Raw genomic sequence first — 19,248 nt, 5'->3', positions numbered from 1 at the left:
AGAGGGGGAGAGAGAGAGAATCCCAAGCAGGCTCCATGCTGCCAGTGCAGAGCCCAATGTGGGGCTCAATCTCACCAACTGTGAAATCATGACCTGAGCCAAAATGAGTCAGATGCTTAACCAACTGAGCCACCCAGGTGCCCCTAGACATTCAAGTTTTTTTTTTTTTTTTTTAACACTTATTTTTGAGACACAGAGACAGAGCACGAGCAGGGGAGGGGCAGAGAGAGAGGGAGACACAGAATGTGAAGCAGGCTCCAAGCTCTCAGCTGTCTGCACAGAGCCCGAAGTGGGGCTCAGACTCACGAACCATGAGATCATGACCTGAGCCAAAGTCAGACGCTTAACCGACTGAGCCACCCAGGCACCCCATCAAACTTTTTAGTTTGAAGGACAGAACTCCCAAAGCCCCATGCTGCAAAAGTACCAATGTAAGAACTGCTTGTACTTTCAAGATCTACAGCAGACACGAAGTCTTCCCGTTAAAAAAAAAAAAAAAAAAAAACTGCCAAATCTTGGACCCATCCCTTCTCAAAAGTCCCTAATAGTTACCTCAGTCTTGTTATTAATCAGACCAAGAGACACTAAATGCCATCAGCTGCTTTCATTCCAGTAATGCTTCAAACACTGCACAGCAAAGCAGGGAATTCAATAACTAAAGGGTTAAGTGGCTTGCTTACCCAAGGTCTCAATACTAGCCAAGTGGCAGAAGCTTTAACCCTAAGATGGCCACCGATACTCTTCCACACCAAGCTCTGAGTATTACAGCAGCACTGCTCCTCCACAGGGGTGGCTGCCATCTAACTACCGTGAGCCTTCTGACAACCAGTGAAATAGACAAGGTTTGTGAGCCATCGATAAAGCAATCAGCAGTCTCTCCAGTGGGTTAGAACATACTTACTGAAAAGAGAAGCAAATACTATCCCTTAAAAACTGACATTTAAACTAAAATGACTATTTGGTGGAGGTATCCTCACTTTACAAAGAAATTGGGCCCTAGAAGAATTAACAATAGCCTAATCAATGCCCAGTTTGTGTCCTTTTCCATTAGAGCAGTGCTTCTGCCTGATCCATTTTACTAAGCAGAACCTGCCAGCCCACCTCAGGATCGACAAGTGATAATACATTTTGCTGTAGTTTTGGGTCCCAACTTAAGGATGAAAGCCAGAAACAAGAGTCTGTACTTGGTTCATACATTTACAAAAGAAATTTTAATATTTCTCCTATGCCTTTTATTTTGTGTTGAGATGAGAAGATCTCTTAACAGATAAATAGCTTTTGCAGATAGCAAGAATGTTCCACATGCAATTTTATGCCAGTGTCAAGGTGTCTGGAAAGCAGACAGGGTCTGTCAACTGAGAGTGGGTATGAGTGGGTAGGGATATGCACTAGTAGACAAACACAACTGGCCATTTATCATGGTAGACTCAAAAGGCAGAGACCCAGAAAAGATAACTAGGGGCAAGTTTTACCACATTCAGAAGGACCACATACTTTCATTAGAGAGAAAAACTGAAATTTTCTTTTCTATCAATGGAGGGATTTAGCTATTTCTGACTTCTACATAATTTATTTTCTGGTTACAGGTGTAATGCACATTCAAATTGTTTCGTTAATATTACCATATATGCATCACCTAACTGTCTAAAGTGAGTACTCAATACACATCAATTTTAAAATCATACAGGCAGTGAACATGTTTGTCCTATTAACTGCTACACTGCCAGCACTGCCTGCAGAGAACTGCTACATAAAAAATTCAGGGGAGGGGGGCCTGGGTGGCTCAGTCAGTTAAGTGTCTGACTCTTGATTTCAGCTCAGGTCATGAACTCACAGTTGTTGAGCTGGGCTCCACGTTCAGCATGGAGCCTGCTTGGGGTTCTCTCTCCCCCTCTCTCTTTGCCCTCTCCGCTTGTGTGTGCATATGCACGTGCTCTCTCAAAATAAACATTAAACAAAAATTCAGGGTAAAGTTAGAATACAAATAAAAACTGGACTGAAAGGCACTCATCATCCCTCCCCTCATTTTTGTAGCCAAGATGAAATTACGGGGTACGTGTTTATCCTAAATACAGTGGTTAGGACAGCCTAGGGACCACTGGCAATTAACTACTGGGATGAGTGAGCTAGGACTCCCGGATTCCACATGGGGCTCTGCCATGAAATCCATGTGACAGGGTCTTGGGTTGTCCCCTCTTCCAGGCCTGTCTCTGTCTGTATCTATAAAGTAAGGAGGTGATACTCTCACTCCTTTTGGTTCATCCACTTGTTGATACAAATATGGTTGAAATTCACATTGCAGTTGAGTTATGAAAACATGTGCTTCTTTTCACCAGAAGCCTTATCTTTATCATTATGTGAAAAGACCACACTGGGCTGGTGCTCGTTAGCCTGAGAATGACACAAAGCCATGTCTCAAAGGTTATTTAAGAGCAAAGCTTTACAAGTTACCCACTGATGTCATGCATCACTCTAGGGAACAACATGTAACAGCATAAAGATAATGGTAATGTCTACTGTATTTTAAAGATATTAAAAAAAAAAAAAAAAAGACAAGTGATTTCTCCCTTTCCTTTCTCTTAAATTCCATTAGCTCATTTTCTATGCAAATATATCTTAGCCTTATAATTTTAAGGTGGCACTACACATTTATGTATCAAAATAGCTTTCTTTCTTTTTTTCTTTTTTTTTAAGTAATCTCTACACCCAATGTGGGGCCTAAACTCATAACCCTGAGATCATGAGTGGCACACTTTACCAACTAAGCCAGCCAGGCACTTCTAAAATAGCTTTCCACTTTTGTTGCCTAGTAGCTGCCAAAAGGTATTTTCCAACCAAACGTGAAGGCTGAAGAGAACTGGAATTTACTGAAGAAGTGCCCACAAGAGGCTGAGCTCTGATGTTCACATTCAATCTTTAATGCTAAGAGTAACCCTTAAAGTTATAGAGTAGGCACTGTCTTCACCTTACAAAGAAACAAGTCCACCTATGAAGAGTTTTATCAAAGATTATCCTTTTTGTAAGCAACTGCCCCAATACTCAAATCCAGGCTAGCCGGCCTGGCCACCTCAAAGCCAGGCTACTGGAAAATGACTAATGGGACCCCCCAACTCTGCACCAGGCACCTCTCACACTGTTAACTCTGGCTTTTCAGTTTAGTATGGGAGCTACCTGACCTTATCTCATAGTTGACTGAGTCTGGGAGAAGCCAAGTCACAAACAATTGATGTAGGAAGTCTAACAGTATGGTGAAGAAGGTGGGCTCTGAAGTACAAAAGAAGTTGCTCAATTCCCAATTTCACTACTTACTTCGTTAGTGTCCACAGACAAGTCACTCAAGCCTTCTGTGCCTCCATTTGCTCATCCACAAGATGGGGAAAGGGTTGTTAGAAGTAGGATTACACAGACAAAACACTTATCACTGGGTCTAGTGCTCAATGAATCAAACTCCTCCACTATTTTTACCACATTTCTTATCTCTGGGGAACCCTTTTATGTACACAGTACTCTTACAGGGGAATGTGAGACTTTTCTGTTTAGCATCACAGGCAGAACAAGTTGAGGATATAGTATCCACACCTAATAAATTCAAACTTAGCAGCTTCAAAATCAGGCTGCAATGTTAGAAACTTGCTACTTCCTTGCAATGGGTACAGTTGTTCCTAAGTGCACATTCCGGCCAATTACAAGCACATCTCATTTTAGAACAGTGAGCTCCCCTCTCAAAGTTTTTGCTGACCTTCCTTCACAGAGGCTGTCCGTCGCCTTGTTCTTTTTCTCCCCTTGTGATCTTCTTCCAGTATCTTATCATCAAAGCCAGTCAGCTCAATGGTTTCAGACTGACTTGTGGGTCCAGCTGAGAACCATTCTGGTTCTTCTTCTGTGTAGGAATCATTTCTTCTTCGCTCACCAAAGACACGCTTACTATCCCCAAACTCCCTCTGGAAAAGTACACAATCAAGATAAAAAAATAAGGTTCTAGTTAAGGCATTTCTACCTCAGTCAAGGTCTTGATGAATTAGGTAATGCTCAATAATGTAATGAAGATACTATGCTGCAGACTTGAAGCACCCCCACCCCCACCCCACCCCACCTCCAGCACTCTTTCTGCTCCTCTCTATCTGGCTTAAGAATGGGCTCTGTTCATCCAGCATCTCAAAATAACCTGGTATGAACAAAGTGCATATCAAGTCCCTAAGCACATGAGGGGCCAGAGGATCTAGAAGACAAACCCTAAATCGCTTGTCCTTATAGTCCCTCTCTCGATCTCGGTCTCTCAAGTCCCGCAGGTCCTTATCACTGAGTCGGTGATCCTTCTCAAAGGTCCGAGCAGAGATTATTCTTCCACTGCCAATCCTTCGTCCGCCAAGCAGGCGAAGCCCATCACTGTCTTTTTCCAATGGACTTCCTGAGTGCCGGGAACTAACAGCGGCTGTCACATGGCAGCCCCCTCCAAAGCTTCGTCTCTGTGGGCTGAGAACAACATCTAAGTCATCTTCTTTCACACGCTCTCGTGGATCTGGAAAGGTGGCAGAAAGGGAAAGTTAAGCAAACCAGTAGGGTATTTTTATTTTCTCACTGGTATGTCCATGACTAGTGGTAGTGAGAGTATTGGAAAAGAATTACCACTGAAATAGTTACAGAGTAATATGTACATTACATATTTAAATAAGACTGAGTCTTTTGCTTTTTCTCTTTGGAGCAATAAATGTACTTCATAATGATTTTCCAGGATTACTCTCCACAATCCCTAAGACCTTATGTATTAAAAAATATCTTGTCAATTAAAAAACTATATTAGGTGTCAGTATTTGAAAGAATAACTGAAAAGTTGAAGTGTTTCAAAAACAGGTTAAAGTGTTTCTTCAACAAATGGTATTTAATAGGTGTATACCCATATGAAGAACTTGAACTGATACCTGGTACCACATACAAAACACAAAATAGATCATAGATCTAAACTATCTAATGATAGAAAACTTCTAGAAGAAAATATAAGAGGAAATCTTTGTGACATTGGGTTAAGCAGAGTTTTCTCAGGCACAACACCAAGAGCACAACCCACTAAAAAGAAGAAAAAGCAGGCCGCCTGGGTGGCTCAGTCAGTTGGGCATCTGACTTCGGCTCAGGTCAAAATCTCACGGCTCATGACTTTGAGCCCCACATTGGGCTCTGTGCTAACAGCTTGGAGCCTGGAGCCTGCTTCGGATTCTGTGTCTCTCTCTGTCCTTCCCACTTGTGCTTGGTCTCTGTCTCTCTCAAACATTTAAAAAAAAAAAAAAAAAAAGACAAACTGGGGTTGATCAAAGTTTAAAACTTCTGCTCTTTGCAAGGTACTATTCTGAGAATGCAAAAACAAGCCACAGACTGGGAGAAAATATTTAGAAGTGTACATGTGATAAATGACAGACCTATATCCAGTACGTATAAAAACTCTTCAAATTTAAAACACAATCGGATTTAAAAATGGATAAATGCTTTGACCAAACATTAAAGAGGGTATCTGGATGGCAAATAAACATATGAAAAGATACTCAACATCATTAGTCATTAGGGAAATGCAAATTCAACCATAACGTGATACCACTACACATCTATTAGATTGGCTAAAGTCGCAAAGACTCATCATTCTAAGTGGTGACAAGAATGTGGAACAAACAGAACTCTCATACACTGCTGCCAGAAACGTAAGGTGGTATAGCCATGTTGGAAAATAGCTTGGCAGTTTCTCAAAACGTTAAACACACATTAACTATAGGACCCAGTCATTTTACTCTTAGGTATTTACCCAAGAAAAAAGTGTATGCCTATATAGAGAATTGTATATGAATGTACATAGTTTTGGTTAATTGTCAAAAACTGTAAACTCAAATGTTCACCAACAGATATATGGATAAACTGTGAATTCATACAATGGAATACAACTAGTCAATAAAAAGGAACTATACACCCAACATCACGACTGAATCTTAAAATAACTATTCTGAGTGAAAGAAGCTACCCAAAGAGTGTAAACCGTAGAATTCTATTTATAATGAATTCTAGGAAATGTAAACTAATCTGTAGTGATAGAAAGCAAATCAGTGCTTGGCTGGAGGGGTGGGAAGTAGGAGTTGGGACTCACAGAGATACTAGAGAACTTTTGGGCATGATGGAAATGCTTATTCCTTTGATTGTGGTAATGGTTTCACAGGTGTATACACTGTCAAAACATCAAATTGTACACTTTATGTGCAGTCTATTGTAGGTCAATTATATCTCAATAAAGGTGTAAGAAAATCAAACATGTCACCACACTAAAATTCTTCCTAGAAAAACCAGAAAACTATAGTCCAAGTGAGGAAAAGCTCCTTTAATCTTCTTACCAGAAATAATACCTAAAATGGTATGTACTTCTCCAGAATTTCCGTGTAGTGTCTCCATGTTTTCCAAAAACCAGACACAGTATGGACAAGCTTCCAATTTGCAGTTTAATACTCCTACATATGGATGTACCAAAGTTTACACAAACCATTTCTACCACTGGCCACTTAAGTTGTCTAGGAGTTTTCATCACTTAATAAAATCTCCATGCACATCTTTGATGATTCTCCTAAAATTCTGTTTGAGGGACATTACTGCACTAAGCATACTGTACACTTGTGCAGAAGGATCAAATATCTCAAGGTAGAGTCACCCCTATCTTCTTTGCCAGTTCCAAATTTGTTTTATGATGGTATTTCCACTTATCACAAAAGAAGCTCCCTCTGCAACAAGTTCCTTGACTAGTTTCTATACTGCCAGCCTCCATTTCACTCTTCAGTATCTTTTCTGGTTTAAATCGGTAAAGGTACGGAAAATCTAACTTCAGTCCAGTCTCAAACCATATCCAAACCCTGTATTAAAATTGTAATCTACTATTAAGAACTGCCAGACTGTTTAATACCTGAGGACTAGGTCTCATATATAAGACTAAGCAGAACCAGATTTCCAGCACAGCATTATGCTCACTACCCTTACTCAGTTACCATATCGATGAAAAACATCAGTACTTTTAATTCCAAAAGCACATAGTCTAATACGGTCTACTTGTCACTGCTATATAGGAAGGCCAAGATTTTTCTCTGTTAATCAGGAAAAACCCAACTGATAAATCAGTTTCCTGATCATGACATTTTCCCTGAATAAAACTCTCCACTAAGAACGAAACTAGCAGCAAAGAACACTGTCTCCAAAATTGCTGCCCCACTTCTACATGCTCACCTACTATCCTGCGCACAAGGGAAGGCCGGTCTGAATCCAACTCTTTCTTCAGACTTTCCACTGGTGAGTTCCTCCCTGAAGCTGGATAGAGAGAGGCATGCCACTTTTCAGGGTCCCAGACGCCATCACTATAATAAGTCAAAGGGTACCAACAGTTAGCACTTACACCCATAGATTACGTGTGGTCTGATTTCTAAACTTCTTCAGGCAGTAAGTCATGGAAACCCCTTTCCAATTTAAAACTTCATGGATACCATTAGAATGGTTAGCTCTTTTAAGATGGAAACAAAAACAGCTACAGACAGTCCCTGTGGTTCACCTAAAGATGGTTCCATTTTTCAATGGTACACATTCAGTAGAAACTGTGCTTTGAATTTTGAAGTTTGATCTTTTCCCAGGCTAGCAACATGTGATCCAATAACCTCTTGTGATGCTGTGTACCAGCAGTAAGCCACAACTCCTAGTCAGCCAACGTGCATACAAGAGTAAACCACACCATTCTGTACCCAACCATTCTGTTTTTTACTTTCAGTATTTATATATATATTTTTAATTTTTTTAAATGTTTTTATTTTTGAGAGAGACAGAGTGCAAGCAGGAGAGGGACAGAGAGAGGGAGACACAGAATCTGAAGCAGGCTCCAGGCTTTGAGCTGTCGGCGCAGAGCCTGATGTGGGGCTCGAACTCACAAGCTATGAGATGATGACCTGAGCTGAAGTCAGACATTTAACTTACTGAGCCATCCAGGAGCCCCTCAGTACAGTATTCAATAAATTATATGAGATATTTAACACTGCATTATAAAATAGGCTTTGTGTTCAATGACTGCCCAACTGTAGGCTAGTATAAGTGTTCTGAGCACTTTTAAGGCAGACTAGAGTAAGCTATAATGTTTAGTAGGTGAGGTGTATTAAATGCATTTTCGACTAATAATATTTTCAACTTATGATGGGTTTATTTAAAAAAAAATCTTTTTTAATGTTTTTTTATTTATTTTTGAGACAGAGAGAGACAGAGCATGAGCAGGGGAGGGGCACAGAGAGAGGGAGACACAGAATCTGAAGCAGGCTCCAGGTTCTGAGCTGTCAGCACAGAGCCTGACACTGGGCTTGAGCTCATGGACTGTGAGATCATGACCTGAGCCGAAGTCGGATGCTTAACCAACTGAGCCACCCAGGCACGCCTTATGAGGGTTTATCGGGACATATACCATTGTTAAGTTGAGGAAGATCTGTATTAATTAATATTTTGCTGTTTTTCATGCAACACCAATAGTCACTTGAAAACCAGTGATCTGTGTATAAATGAAACATCAGATCACAAACCTTGGGGTGCATATGGATTACAGTAACTATGCCTGTCCTATACAAAAAACATGCTCCATAATATGGATTAGTTTATTGAAGATTAACACAAGGGAAGAAAAAACCCAGTTTACTGCAGATTAGTGTAAGGAAGGGAGAAAAACCTCTCTCTAGAAGTAGTGCCTAGAATGCTTGGTGTGTACTTTTCCAGAATTTCTACACATAGTCTTAGTTTTTCCCCAAAGGTTAGAAAAAAAATTTTTTTTTAACATTTATTCATTTTTGAAAAGCATAGAAAGACAGAGCGTGAATGGGGGAGGGGCAGAGAGAGAGGGAGACACAGAAACAGAAGCAGGCTCCAGGCTCTGAGCTGTCAGCACAGAGCCCAACGTGGGTCTCGAACTCACGGACCACGAGATCATGACCTGAGCCGAAGTCGGACGCTTAACCAACTGAGCCACCCGGGTGCCCCTCCCCAAAGGCTCTTAATAACGTAAAGTGTGTGCTTTGGGTTCTATTCTGTTACTCCCTAATGATAAGGTGGCAGTTGGTACAGCGTGCAAAGCAGAAACGTTACAGCCCAACGATTTGGGATCAAATTCTAGTTTTGCCATTACCACCATGGACCTCCAGGACAAGTTAATAAGCTATGCCCTTCACTATTCTTTTGAAAGGACTTCCCAAACCCCAGACTAGACCAGGCTGTGCTATACACTAGCAGGGTACTCTGCACTTGTCCTTCACAGTCTATAATGGTGGTAATGATAAACTTTGAGTATTTGACTGTATCCTTCCACGGACCAATGTTCCATTAAGGCAATTTCTGATAGTACCTGACATAGTATTTGCCACCTAACAGGTTCCAACTGAACATCTCTTGAGTAAGTGAGTCAACCTCTCAATCTCTAACACCTCACAATAAAGGAAATATCACCTATCTTCTGGTATGTTGTGAGGATTATTTGGAGTTTAAGAATCAAACAAATTTTAATTCTGAGAAGAGAAATACCAGGATGACAAGCTCTTTCCTCTTTCTCTCTTATTTTCATTACTATTACTAGCACATCTTTACTTAGAATAAAAGTGAGTAAGGGCGCCAGGGTGGCTCAGTCAGTTAAGCGTCTGACTTTGGCTCAGGTCATGATCTCACGGTTTGTGGATTTGAGCCCTGTGCTGACAGCTCAGAGCCTAGCTTCAGATTCTGTATCTCCCTCTCTCTTTGCCCCTCCCATTTGCGCTCTCTCATTTTCTCTCAAAAATAAATATTAAAAAAAATATATTTAAAAAATTTAGAATAAAAGTATGTGGACCATAATTTTATTTTATGCCAAGAAGAAATAGATCTAAGAAAATTCAACTTGAGGCATAAAAAAGATTGACAGCTTTAATGAAGGAAAAAACCCAAACAACAGCGTATCTGAGACTTATCAAAAAATCCTAACCAACTGGAACCGCCTTTATTCAAGTATCATCTTCATCAGCAGAAAATGGTGAGGAGTCCATAACTAGCAACCTTCGGAGGAGTAGATATACAAATAAAAACAGTATGCCCTATTCAACAAAGAAACTAAACATAATATACTTTATATGTTAAAAATGTGGGCCATATGAACCATTTACCTTGATATTTAAGAAGTGACCTTATAGTCTTAAGATGACCATAACAAGTGCAATGTAGGGTGATTGTAAACATTTTCAGACCGTAATGTGGCTCTAGTCTTCTCAAACCAAAGCGTTCTGCTTATGAAGCAGCCCAAGATGCAAAAGGGCTCGTCTGAATGGCTGAATGGTTTTTTCGTTTGGGAACAGGAAGGATGGGGCAATGCTACATGGCTCAGAGTCCTCCTGATCAGCTTTCTCTGGGCAGGCCCTTGAAGGACCCCCAAAGTACAGTGTGAAAACCACCACTGACAGAAGACCCTGGAGAGGACTCGTGTTTAACTCTTAAAATTGCTTTCTCACTATGTGTCTCTGACCAAGTCATTTTCTAACTTTAGTTTCATTATCAGTTTGTTGAAAGGGAATTGGGTTAGTTGTCCTTAGAGTCCTGTAAAGCTCAAAAAAATTTTTTTAATGTTTATTTAGAGAGCACGCGTATGAGAGAGTGCACGCACAGAAGCAGTAAGGGGAAAAGAGACAGGGAGACCGAGAATCCCAAGCAGGCTCTGTGCTGTCAGCACACAGCCCAATACAGGGCTCGATCCTACAACTGTGAGATCATGATCTGAGCTGAAATCAAAAGTTAGACAACTGACTGAGCCACCCAGGCATCCCCTCAAATTTTTGAATAGTTTAAAGCTAATTAATAATGAAACCAATGAGGACAATGCAGGAAACTATTTAGTTCATAACTTATCTAGGGTATATTTGTGTAGAAGCCCTAAATCATTATCCCTAAAGTCTCCCCCACTCATCATTCTACCAAAAAACTCCAAAACAATTCTTAAATTACCATGTTTGGTAAACAAGACGTTGACTAGGAGGAGCACTCTGCTCCCCCTTCACCCATACCTGTCATATTTTTCAGAGAGGCATGATGGCCTCTGTTTGGAATGAGGGCGTTCTTTTATATCCAAGAGCTCCTCCTGGAAAGAGAAACCAAATGGTGATTTTGAGTAATACTTCGCATGCCACATATTTTCAACTTATATTTGTTCTCAGTAATGACTGGAGTGCCTATCTTAAGCATGTCACACAGTTCTTATTTTTTTATGCCTTGACTTATTCCAGAAAGGACTGGAGTTAGCTCAAGATTCTTACAAGAAGATGCTCAAGCAGAATTGGCAAATAATAGTGATTAGCTTTTTTCTAAAACAATTCTCTCACAAATTGCCATCCAATTACATAGTTATAGTCGACCACACTGAATGTTCATCAAGGTACGGAAGCTTCAGGCTTAAATAAAATTTCCAGTTAATTTTTCTACTCTTAAATGTATTAGAGGCCAACTTACAAGTAGATAGTTTTAACATAAATTTGCAGAGAAAAAAAAAGCACAAAGCACACACCCATTTACCATTTATCTGATCTGCCTGTTAACATTTTACTTTAGCATTTGGGTTCTCCACACCTTTTTTTGTTTTTGTTTTAAACCATATAAGGGTTACTCCTCAATACTTCAGTGCTTATTTCCTAAGAATGAGGATACTCTTTCATAGTCTCTTATCTGGTTCCATGAGAAAATTAAGCCTTATAAAAAATAATTTGAGTGACTAGTTTTACCATTCTCCCAAGGATTATGCTTGGCCTGTATCATTGCAGATGCCTAAGAGAGAGGCAAATCCATTACAAACAACACATGCCTGAGGGCCTAAGGGCTTACTTCTGAAGAACCTAGTTAAAAAGGGCTGTCAGTTTTATACAATTATAAATGATACTTTTATCTAACCTACCCCTCCAGATTCCAATTTGTCAATTGACCCAACAAGGTCCTTTATATTGTTTTACCCTCCAACACAGGACCCAGTCTAGAATCAGATATTGGTTGTCCTATTTCTTTGGAACATTTCTACAACTGGAACATCTCTACAACTTTTGTCTTCGATGACACTGACATTTCTACAGAGTGCAGCCTTTTTTTTTTTTTTTTTCTAAGAGAACATTATTCATTTTGGATTTATCTACTGTTTCCTCATGATTAGATTGAGGTTAAGTATCCAAAGAAGAGAATACTAACCCCAGAGATGTTGTGTCCATCTCAGAGCATCACCTCTGGACACCTGTGATGTCCATCTGCTGCTCAGTAGTGGCAGTATGCGGTCTGTAGGGAGACTGCAAATATCCTGGTCTTCATCAAAATTTCCCCCTAAATTTAGCATCTATTGATGAATCTTGCCCAAATTGATCTTGATTTCCCAACTCTAGGCCTCTCTCCATATTGACCAGTCAGCACTTGGCATTTCACTGGTAGGGCAAACACTAATCCTCCCTTTTCCCCTCCCTGTGTGTTTACCTATTATTGGCATGGGCTCACAGATACCTAATTTTTCCAATGGTCTATAATTCATTAATGCCCTTAATTATTCAGGGGCTCAAATTAGGAGCCTCTTCAAGCTGGTTCCTGGGTCCTCTGTACATTCCCCATCATTTTCTAAAAAGCCCTTCCTTACTTTCTGTCTTATCTTGTACCATCCTAGTCCTAGTGTCAGCCATTTTCTCTGAGAAATCTGAGTTCCTTTAAGTGAAGCATGGTATCAGAAACCAAGGTCTGGGAACTAAATATTCCCATTTGCTTCTCGGTTCTCTCAGAACTAGGAAACATGTGCAATTACACATGCACATATATACCTGTGTGTTAATGCACACACATCTGCTCATACACCTGCATATACACAAAAACCCACGGCCTTTTTATTTACATTTCAATACTTTTACGATAAAGTAAAAAAGGCAATTCCAAACCTTTCACTACCAGTAAAACGCTACAACTACCTTGCAAAAAAGTATATACATACCACTGTGCCGGGGCCTCTGCAAGCCTCACAATAGAATGCTTGCTGTTGCTCTGATCACTGCTTCCCATATCTTGGGGTAAATATGGAGGAAGAGACTTACTCTTTCAGCCTATAGGAATCATTGCACGTAAGCATGCCATGAGTTCACTCAGTGTCTTCAGACACTTGAAGCATCTAAATATTTTCTCCATGATCGCAAAATGCCCTATGCCCAGATGACATTTTAATTTTTAAAACCAGATTATCAATCATGCATTTGCATTGTTTTAGGATTTATGAATTATAAACAAATAATTTGGGAAGAAATACCTAGAAAAATGAAGAAGTCTGAGATAAACAAAATTCCAAATATAAGAAAGTATCTAGAGAAGGCCCCAAATTCTGAAAAAATTGTCAAAGCAACGACCTACAACCTAGAAATCATCAGTAATGACTCAAGTCCAGTGAAATCTACAGGGCAAGCGCAGTGTCAGTGGCGCAGGGTGACACAAATTTGGCAGTGGGTGGAGAAGGGTGGATGGACCAATAGTAGTTACAATGAAGTAAATATTACAAGAAAGAAATCCTGAGGACAGGAAGGCTTAAAACATTTTCCAGCAGATGGGGCGCCTGGGTGGCGCAGTCGGTTAAGCGTCCGACTTCAGCCAGGTCACGATCTCGCGGTCCGTGAGTTCGAGCCCCGCGTCAGGCTCTGGGCAGATGGCTCAGAGCCTGGAGCCTGTTTCCGATTCTGTGTTTCCCTCTCTCTCTGACCCTCCCCCGTTCATGCTCTGTCTCTCTCTGTCCCAAAAATAAATAAACGTTGAAAACATTTTCCAGCAGAAACAGGAAAGATCTTACAATACAGGAAATACTTATACATATACTACAGGAAAAAATATTGCAAAGCAATTTTCTGTTATTAGAAGCAACCCAAAGATTATTTCATATTCCCTTACTCCACCACCTTCAAATACAAATATTGAACTGAACCCTAGTATACTATTAAACTAAGGGCAATATATTTTATACTTAAATATGTATGCTTTCATATACTCAAATTTCTAAACAATAAGACTTTGTTTGAAACTTTTAATTCCCAAAGGTAACAGGGAGCCCAAGTGATAGGCGTTTTCTATTACTACTACAGCTGTCTGCTGAAACTCATGATTTTACTGATTTATTTAGGAGTCAACTGGAAAAGATTTAACATTTTAACATAGCCACAAAACATGCTGGAGGACCAAATGTTCTATTTGTGGGGAATCAAAAAAAATATTTTCACAAAGGTAACAAACAGTCTTACAAAAGGGAAATGGGGAGACTAAGGAGAGAGGATGACAAATTGAATGTGGAATCCCAGATGGGATCCTGGGACAGAAAAAGGACATTAGATAAAATAAAGGACAGGTAAGTAAAGCATGGACTCTAGTTAATAACATGTATCAGCATTGTTAATTGTAACAAATAGACCATACTAACATATTAACAGGGAAAACTCTACTATATTCCCGGTTTTTCCATAAATCTCAAACTGTTCTAAAAGATAAAGTTTACTTACTTCTACCTCATACCATATACAAAAATGAACTCAAAATATATCAAAGACATAGATATAAGAGCTATAATTATAAAACTCTTTGAAGAAAATGCAGGTGTAAAAAGTTCATGACCTTGGATTAAGCAATGTTCCTCTAGCTGGGACACTGAAAAAGGGTAAGCAACCAAAGGAAAAAAACATATAAATTGGATTTTAAGTTTAGGAACTTTTGTGCTTCAGGTGACTATCAAGAAAGTAAAAAGGCAATGCACAGAACAGGAAAAAATATTTACAAATCATGGACCTGATAAGGGTCTAGGGTCCAGAATACAGAGAGAACATGTAAAATTTAACAACAAAGGGGCACCTGGGTGGTTCAGTCAGTTGAGCTTTCGACTCCAGCTCGGTGATGATCTCGCAGTCGTGGGATTGAGCCCTGTGTTGGGCTCCACACTGGGCATGAAACCTGCTTGGAATTCTCTGTCTCCCTCTCTGTCCCTTCCCAGCCCACGCTCTCTTTAAATAAAACAGATAAAAGATTTCAATAGATTTTTCTCCAAAGAAGATACATAAATGACCAACAAGCACATGAAAGATGTTCAAAATCATTTGTCATTAAGGAAATGCAAGTCAAAACCATAGTGAGATACCACTTCACGTGTACTAAGTTGCCTATTAAAAAAGAAAAATGGGAAAATAACAAGATTGACAAGGATGTGGAGAAACTACAGCTGCCAGTGCAGCTGCTCTGGCAAACAGTGGCAGTCTCTCCAAAAGTTACAGTTACTATATGACCCAGCAATTACAGTCCTAAGTATATACCAAAAGGAACTGAAAAAATTATGTCCACACAAAAACTTGTACACAAATGCTCACAGCAGCATTATTTACAATAGCAAAAAAAAATAGAAAGCTGTATGCCCATCAACTGATGAATGGATAAACAAAATGTGGTAAATCCATACAATGGAATATTATATGGCAATAAAAAGGAATGAAGTACTGATACATGCTATAACACAAACCTTGGAAACATTACGTTAACTGAAAGAATCCAGACAAAAAAGGCCACATGTGGTAGGATTCTGTTTATATGCAATGTTTAGAATAGGTAAATCCATGGTCAGAAAGTAGATTAAGGCTTGCCAGGGTCTGGGGAAAAGGGATAATGAGAGTGACTACTAATGGGGGTACAGAGTTTCTGTTTGGGGTCATGAAAATATTTTGGAATCAGATAATAGTGATGGTTGTACAACTCTGAATTTACTGAAGACCACTGAATGGTACACCTTTAAAGGGGTGAATTTTATGTGAATTATATCTCAAAAAAATATTTTATTTTGAGAGAGAGGAGGAAGTGGGGAGGGGCAGAGAGAGAGAGAGATGGAGGGAGAGAGAGATTCCCAAGCAGGTTCCAAACCCTCAGTGCAGAGCCTGATGCAGGGCTTGAACTCCCAAGCCGTGAGATCATAACCTGAGCGGAAATCAAGGTTGGAGGCTTAACTGAGTCACCCAGGCACCACTCGATAAAAAATATTTTTAAGTAAATTAAACTAAGGTGTTCAGTTACCCAGAGGTTAATATTTTATTTAATTTCTTTCTTACAGACTTACTGCTCTAACCACAGACTGATAAATGCCAACTATCCTCAGATGAGAGTTGCTTAGGTTGGTAAAAATGTTTTAATTTTCCTTCCCAAGTTATTCCAGTTTTCTTTGTTGACTTTATATGCTTAACATATACTAGGTGTTAATAAATATTCCAGGGACTGATTATACAACTTGACAGGCCTATAAGAGCACAGGGTAGAGCAGTGAGCCAGTTGTATACACCGGCATTAACCATGCCAGCAACACAAATGGTGCTGCTGACCAAGTGCAATGGCTAAAACATCGCCCACCTGTCTATAGAGGATGAAGAGCCATTTTGTTTAACAGGCTGATAACCAGGAAAACAAAACAGTTCTTGGATTGTCAAGGCTGCTGGGAATAACTTTAAACATCTAGATAAAGTTCTACTTGCTGTTCTTGAGAGCAGGGCTTCTTAAACCAATTTCATGGCCTCAAGGAAACCATATGCAAAACTGCATTTGTGCAATTTCTGCAGTGAGTACTCACACCTTCAAAAGATTTCCGATGGGTCCCAAAGAAGTTAAGAAGTGGTACTTTAAATGGTTGTTTCTGAAAATGTGGCCCAAAGTGCACTTGGACATTTAGGGACAATGAGAGCTCCTCCTCGTGGGGTTTAGAGAGTTAGATCTGTTATACCTTCCACCAACATCTTAAGTGGTATCAGATGGTATCCCAGACTAAGAAGGTTCCCCATTAAGGTGGGGAGGGGAGAAACCATGAGCTAACTCAATACAAAAATTGCTTTTTTCATAGCTGTACACAGAACATTTCCTGCGTACCAGGCTTAGTATCTAGAATACGCAGATGACCCTTGGCCCTGACCCCATGGCTCTCCAGTTTCTCAAGAGAAGTGTTCTTGAACTTGCCATTTCATCAAGAGCCCTTTAAGAGCAATATTCCAGAAAAGGCAAACTCTTTGGGATATTTTCAAAGAAAACCTTCAACTTTGGCTAAAGGCAAAATACGTGGAAAGTGTTCTCTGAGCTGGGAATGCTCCTTCCCTAAGAATATTTCAGGGGGTAATGGGAGATTACCCTTTTGCAGACTCCTACGAACCCACAGGAATTTACTAATTATAAACAAATTCACGGGGCGCCTGGGTGGCTCAGTCAGGTAAGCGTCCGACTTTGGCTCAGGTCATGATCTCGCGGTCCATGAGTTCGAGACCTGTGTCAGGCTCTGTGCTGACAGCTCAGAGCCTAGAGCCTGGAGCCTGTTTCAGATTCTGTGTCTCCCTCTCTCTGACCCGCCCTCGTTCATGCTCTCTCTCTCAAAAATAAACGTTAAAAAAAATTTTTTTTTATAAACAAATTCACTACAATTACCATCTGGACAAGAGAACAGTTAATATGTGAGATCTTACTTTTTGCACAGGTTTTAAAACCTGACTAGGCAAGAATAAGCTGCTAACTGCCCAACAGCCATTTTCTTAGTTTTAGCAGCTAAACTAACATTTTCCTTAAAGAAAATGTCAAGCTTCCCAAAACAATTTGAGAAGTACTAATATGGGCACCCACTTTTAGTGATCAATATTAAAGTAAAAAGCAAATGAATGTGAATATAAGCCCAAAACAACAGTGGTTAAAATCCACATCCAGTTTCTTGTTGCAGAAAGCTCATGCAGAAGCAGCTGCAGGTTCTGATGACATTCTTATGTTCTAGAAGTCTTTCACATGAGTCACTGACATAAGATCAAAGGGGAAATATTTACCTTTGTGAGTTGAATTCAATTCACAAGAGCAAAAAGCTCAACTTTTAAAATATTAAGAGATATTTTATAAAAAACCCAAAGTTTTATTTCATTGTTAATGGTCAAAGCACTGTAGAAGTGACCCAGTACCTTATTAGTGTGTGTGTGTGCCTGGCTCTTCCTAAAGAGGCTCTGCCTAAAGAAGGCAAATGTCCCCAGAACAGTGTTTATAGGTTGGGTCATCCGCCTTTGACCTTCTCTCCCAGTCCCCACCCTCAATACAACCACTAGCACTGGGACTGGTCATCGGGCTCTTAGATGGTTGCTGACTGACCAGATACTCATTCTGTTGAGTCAGATGACTTTTCTGAAAGGATTAGAAACCTGTTAAAAATAGATCACGACGAGGTAATGGTACCCACAGACGATAGCCGGGGCAACGGCGAAGTAACAACATAGGGAACACATGGGATACCTTCCACCATCCACCATTTATGAAGTTTGTTGCTGTGGGCACCATTTATAACAGTTCTTACAGGTAGGTCAGAATTCAAAGGATCCTGCAGAGCTGTTAAGCAGGACCTCAGACCTGGATTCATCCAAGCATCTAATGGTGGCTGATCTGATGCAAAGACTTTTGTCTACTGAAAGATTTGAAACTAAGAAAATGCGAATGGGGGAAAAAAACCCACCAAAGTCTGTTTTCTCCATTCATCTGGCCAACACAAAAAATTAATCTTGGCTTTTAAATGTGTTTATACAATGGATAAAAAACAGTATAAAATGTTAAGTAGGTAAATACTAGAAGAAAACTTAAAACCATTTTTAGGGTAGTGACATTACATCTTCAATAGGGCTTTCTGGTTTCATATTAAACTGGAAACAGTTACTGTGACATTTAAAAATTAAGCATCTTGATCTGAAGTTGGTATCTAAAGAAGATATCTTTTAATACCCTCCTTATTACATCCTAAAGAGTTTTTAGCACTTACTGTGCGTCAGCCACTTTTCTAAACACTTGACATGCATTTTCTCATTTATTCCCCACAAAAATCCTATGAAGTAGATACTATTCCACCTGCATGTTACAGAGGAAAAGGATGAGAACCAGAGAAGCTAAGTACGTGACTGAAGGCCACACAAGGTAAGTAAGTGGTGATCCTAAATCAGGCAGTGGGGCTCAATGCCCCTGATCCTCTTGTCTTCACTGCTTCTCTGGGGAGGACAAGGAAGGTGCATGACACCTCCCAGCAGCTGCCACTCAATGTTGGGTCTGTCCCTGCCCAGCAGGACTACCAGGAACCCTGAGCCAAACTGCCACATCCTTGGGTAGGCTTTCCTTAAGTCAGCCTCCCTTCATAGCATCCTTCACTGAATCAAAGGCCCAACCCACAAATCTTTATGTTAA

At 40.0% G+C, this 19,248-nt stretch overlaps 1 protein-coding gene across 10 annotated transcripts in view; it reads right to left on the bottom strand.

The window, feature by feature from the left end:
* The window catches only part of EIF4ENIF1 (eukaryotic translation initiation factor 4E nuclear import factor 1), a 46,046-nt gene that overhangs the window by 20,771 nt on the left and 6,027 nt on the right, over nt 1-19,248 (bottom strand). For 9 of the 10 annotated variants that reach the window (XM_045457364.1, XM_045457365.1, XM_045457366.1 and 6 more), the window contains exons 3-6: nt 11,058-11,131; nt 7,243-7,370; nt 4,233-4,519; nt 3,740-3,941 (exon numbers count right to left, since the gene is read on the bottom strand). In XM_045457364.1, the coding sequence (XP_045313320.1) occupies nt 3,740-3,941; nt 4,233-4,519; nt 7,243-7,370; nt 11,058-11,131 (691 nt within the window). Of the gene's footprint in view, nt 1-3,739; nt 3,942-4,232; nt 4,520-7,242; nt 7,371-11,057; nt 11,132-19,248 lie in introns of those variants that run through there. The other variant, XM_045457373.1, reaches the window with a different exon arrangement.

Source organism: Leopardus geoffroyi, chromosome D3, assembly GCF_018350155.1.
Source record: "Leopardus geoffroyi isolate Oge1 chromosome D3, O.geoffroyi_Oge1_pat1.0, whole genome shotgun sequence".
In the NCBI taxonomy this organism is placed as follows: Eukaryota; Metazoa; Chordata; class Mammalia; order Carnivora; family Felidae; genus Leopardus; species Leopardus geoffroyi.
The sequence above is the reverse complement of the archived record's forward strand: the minus strand, read 5'-3'. Positions and strand labels throughout refer to the sequence as shown.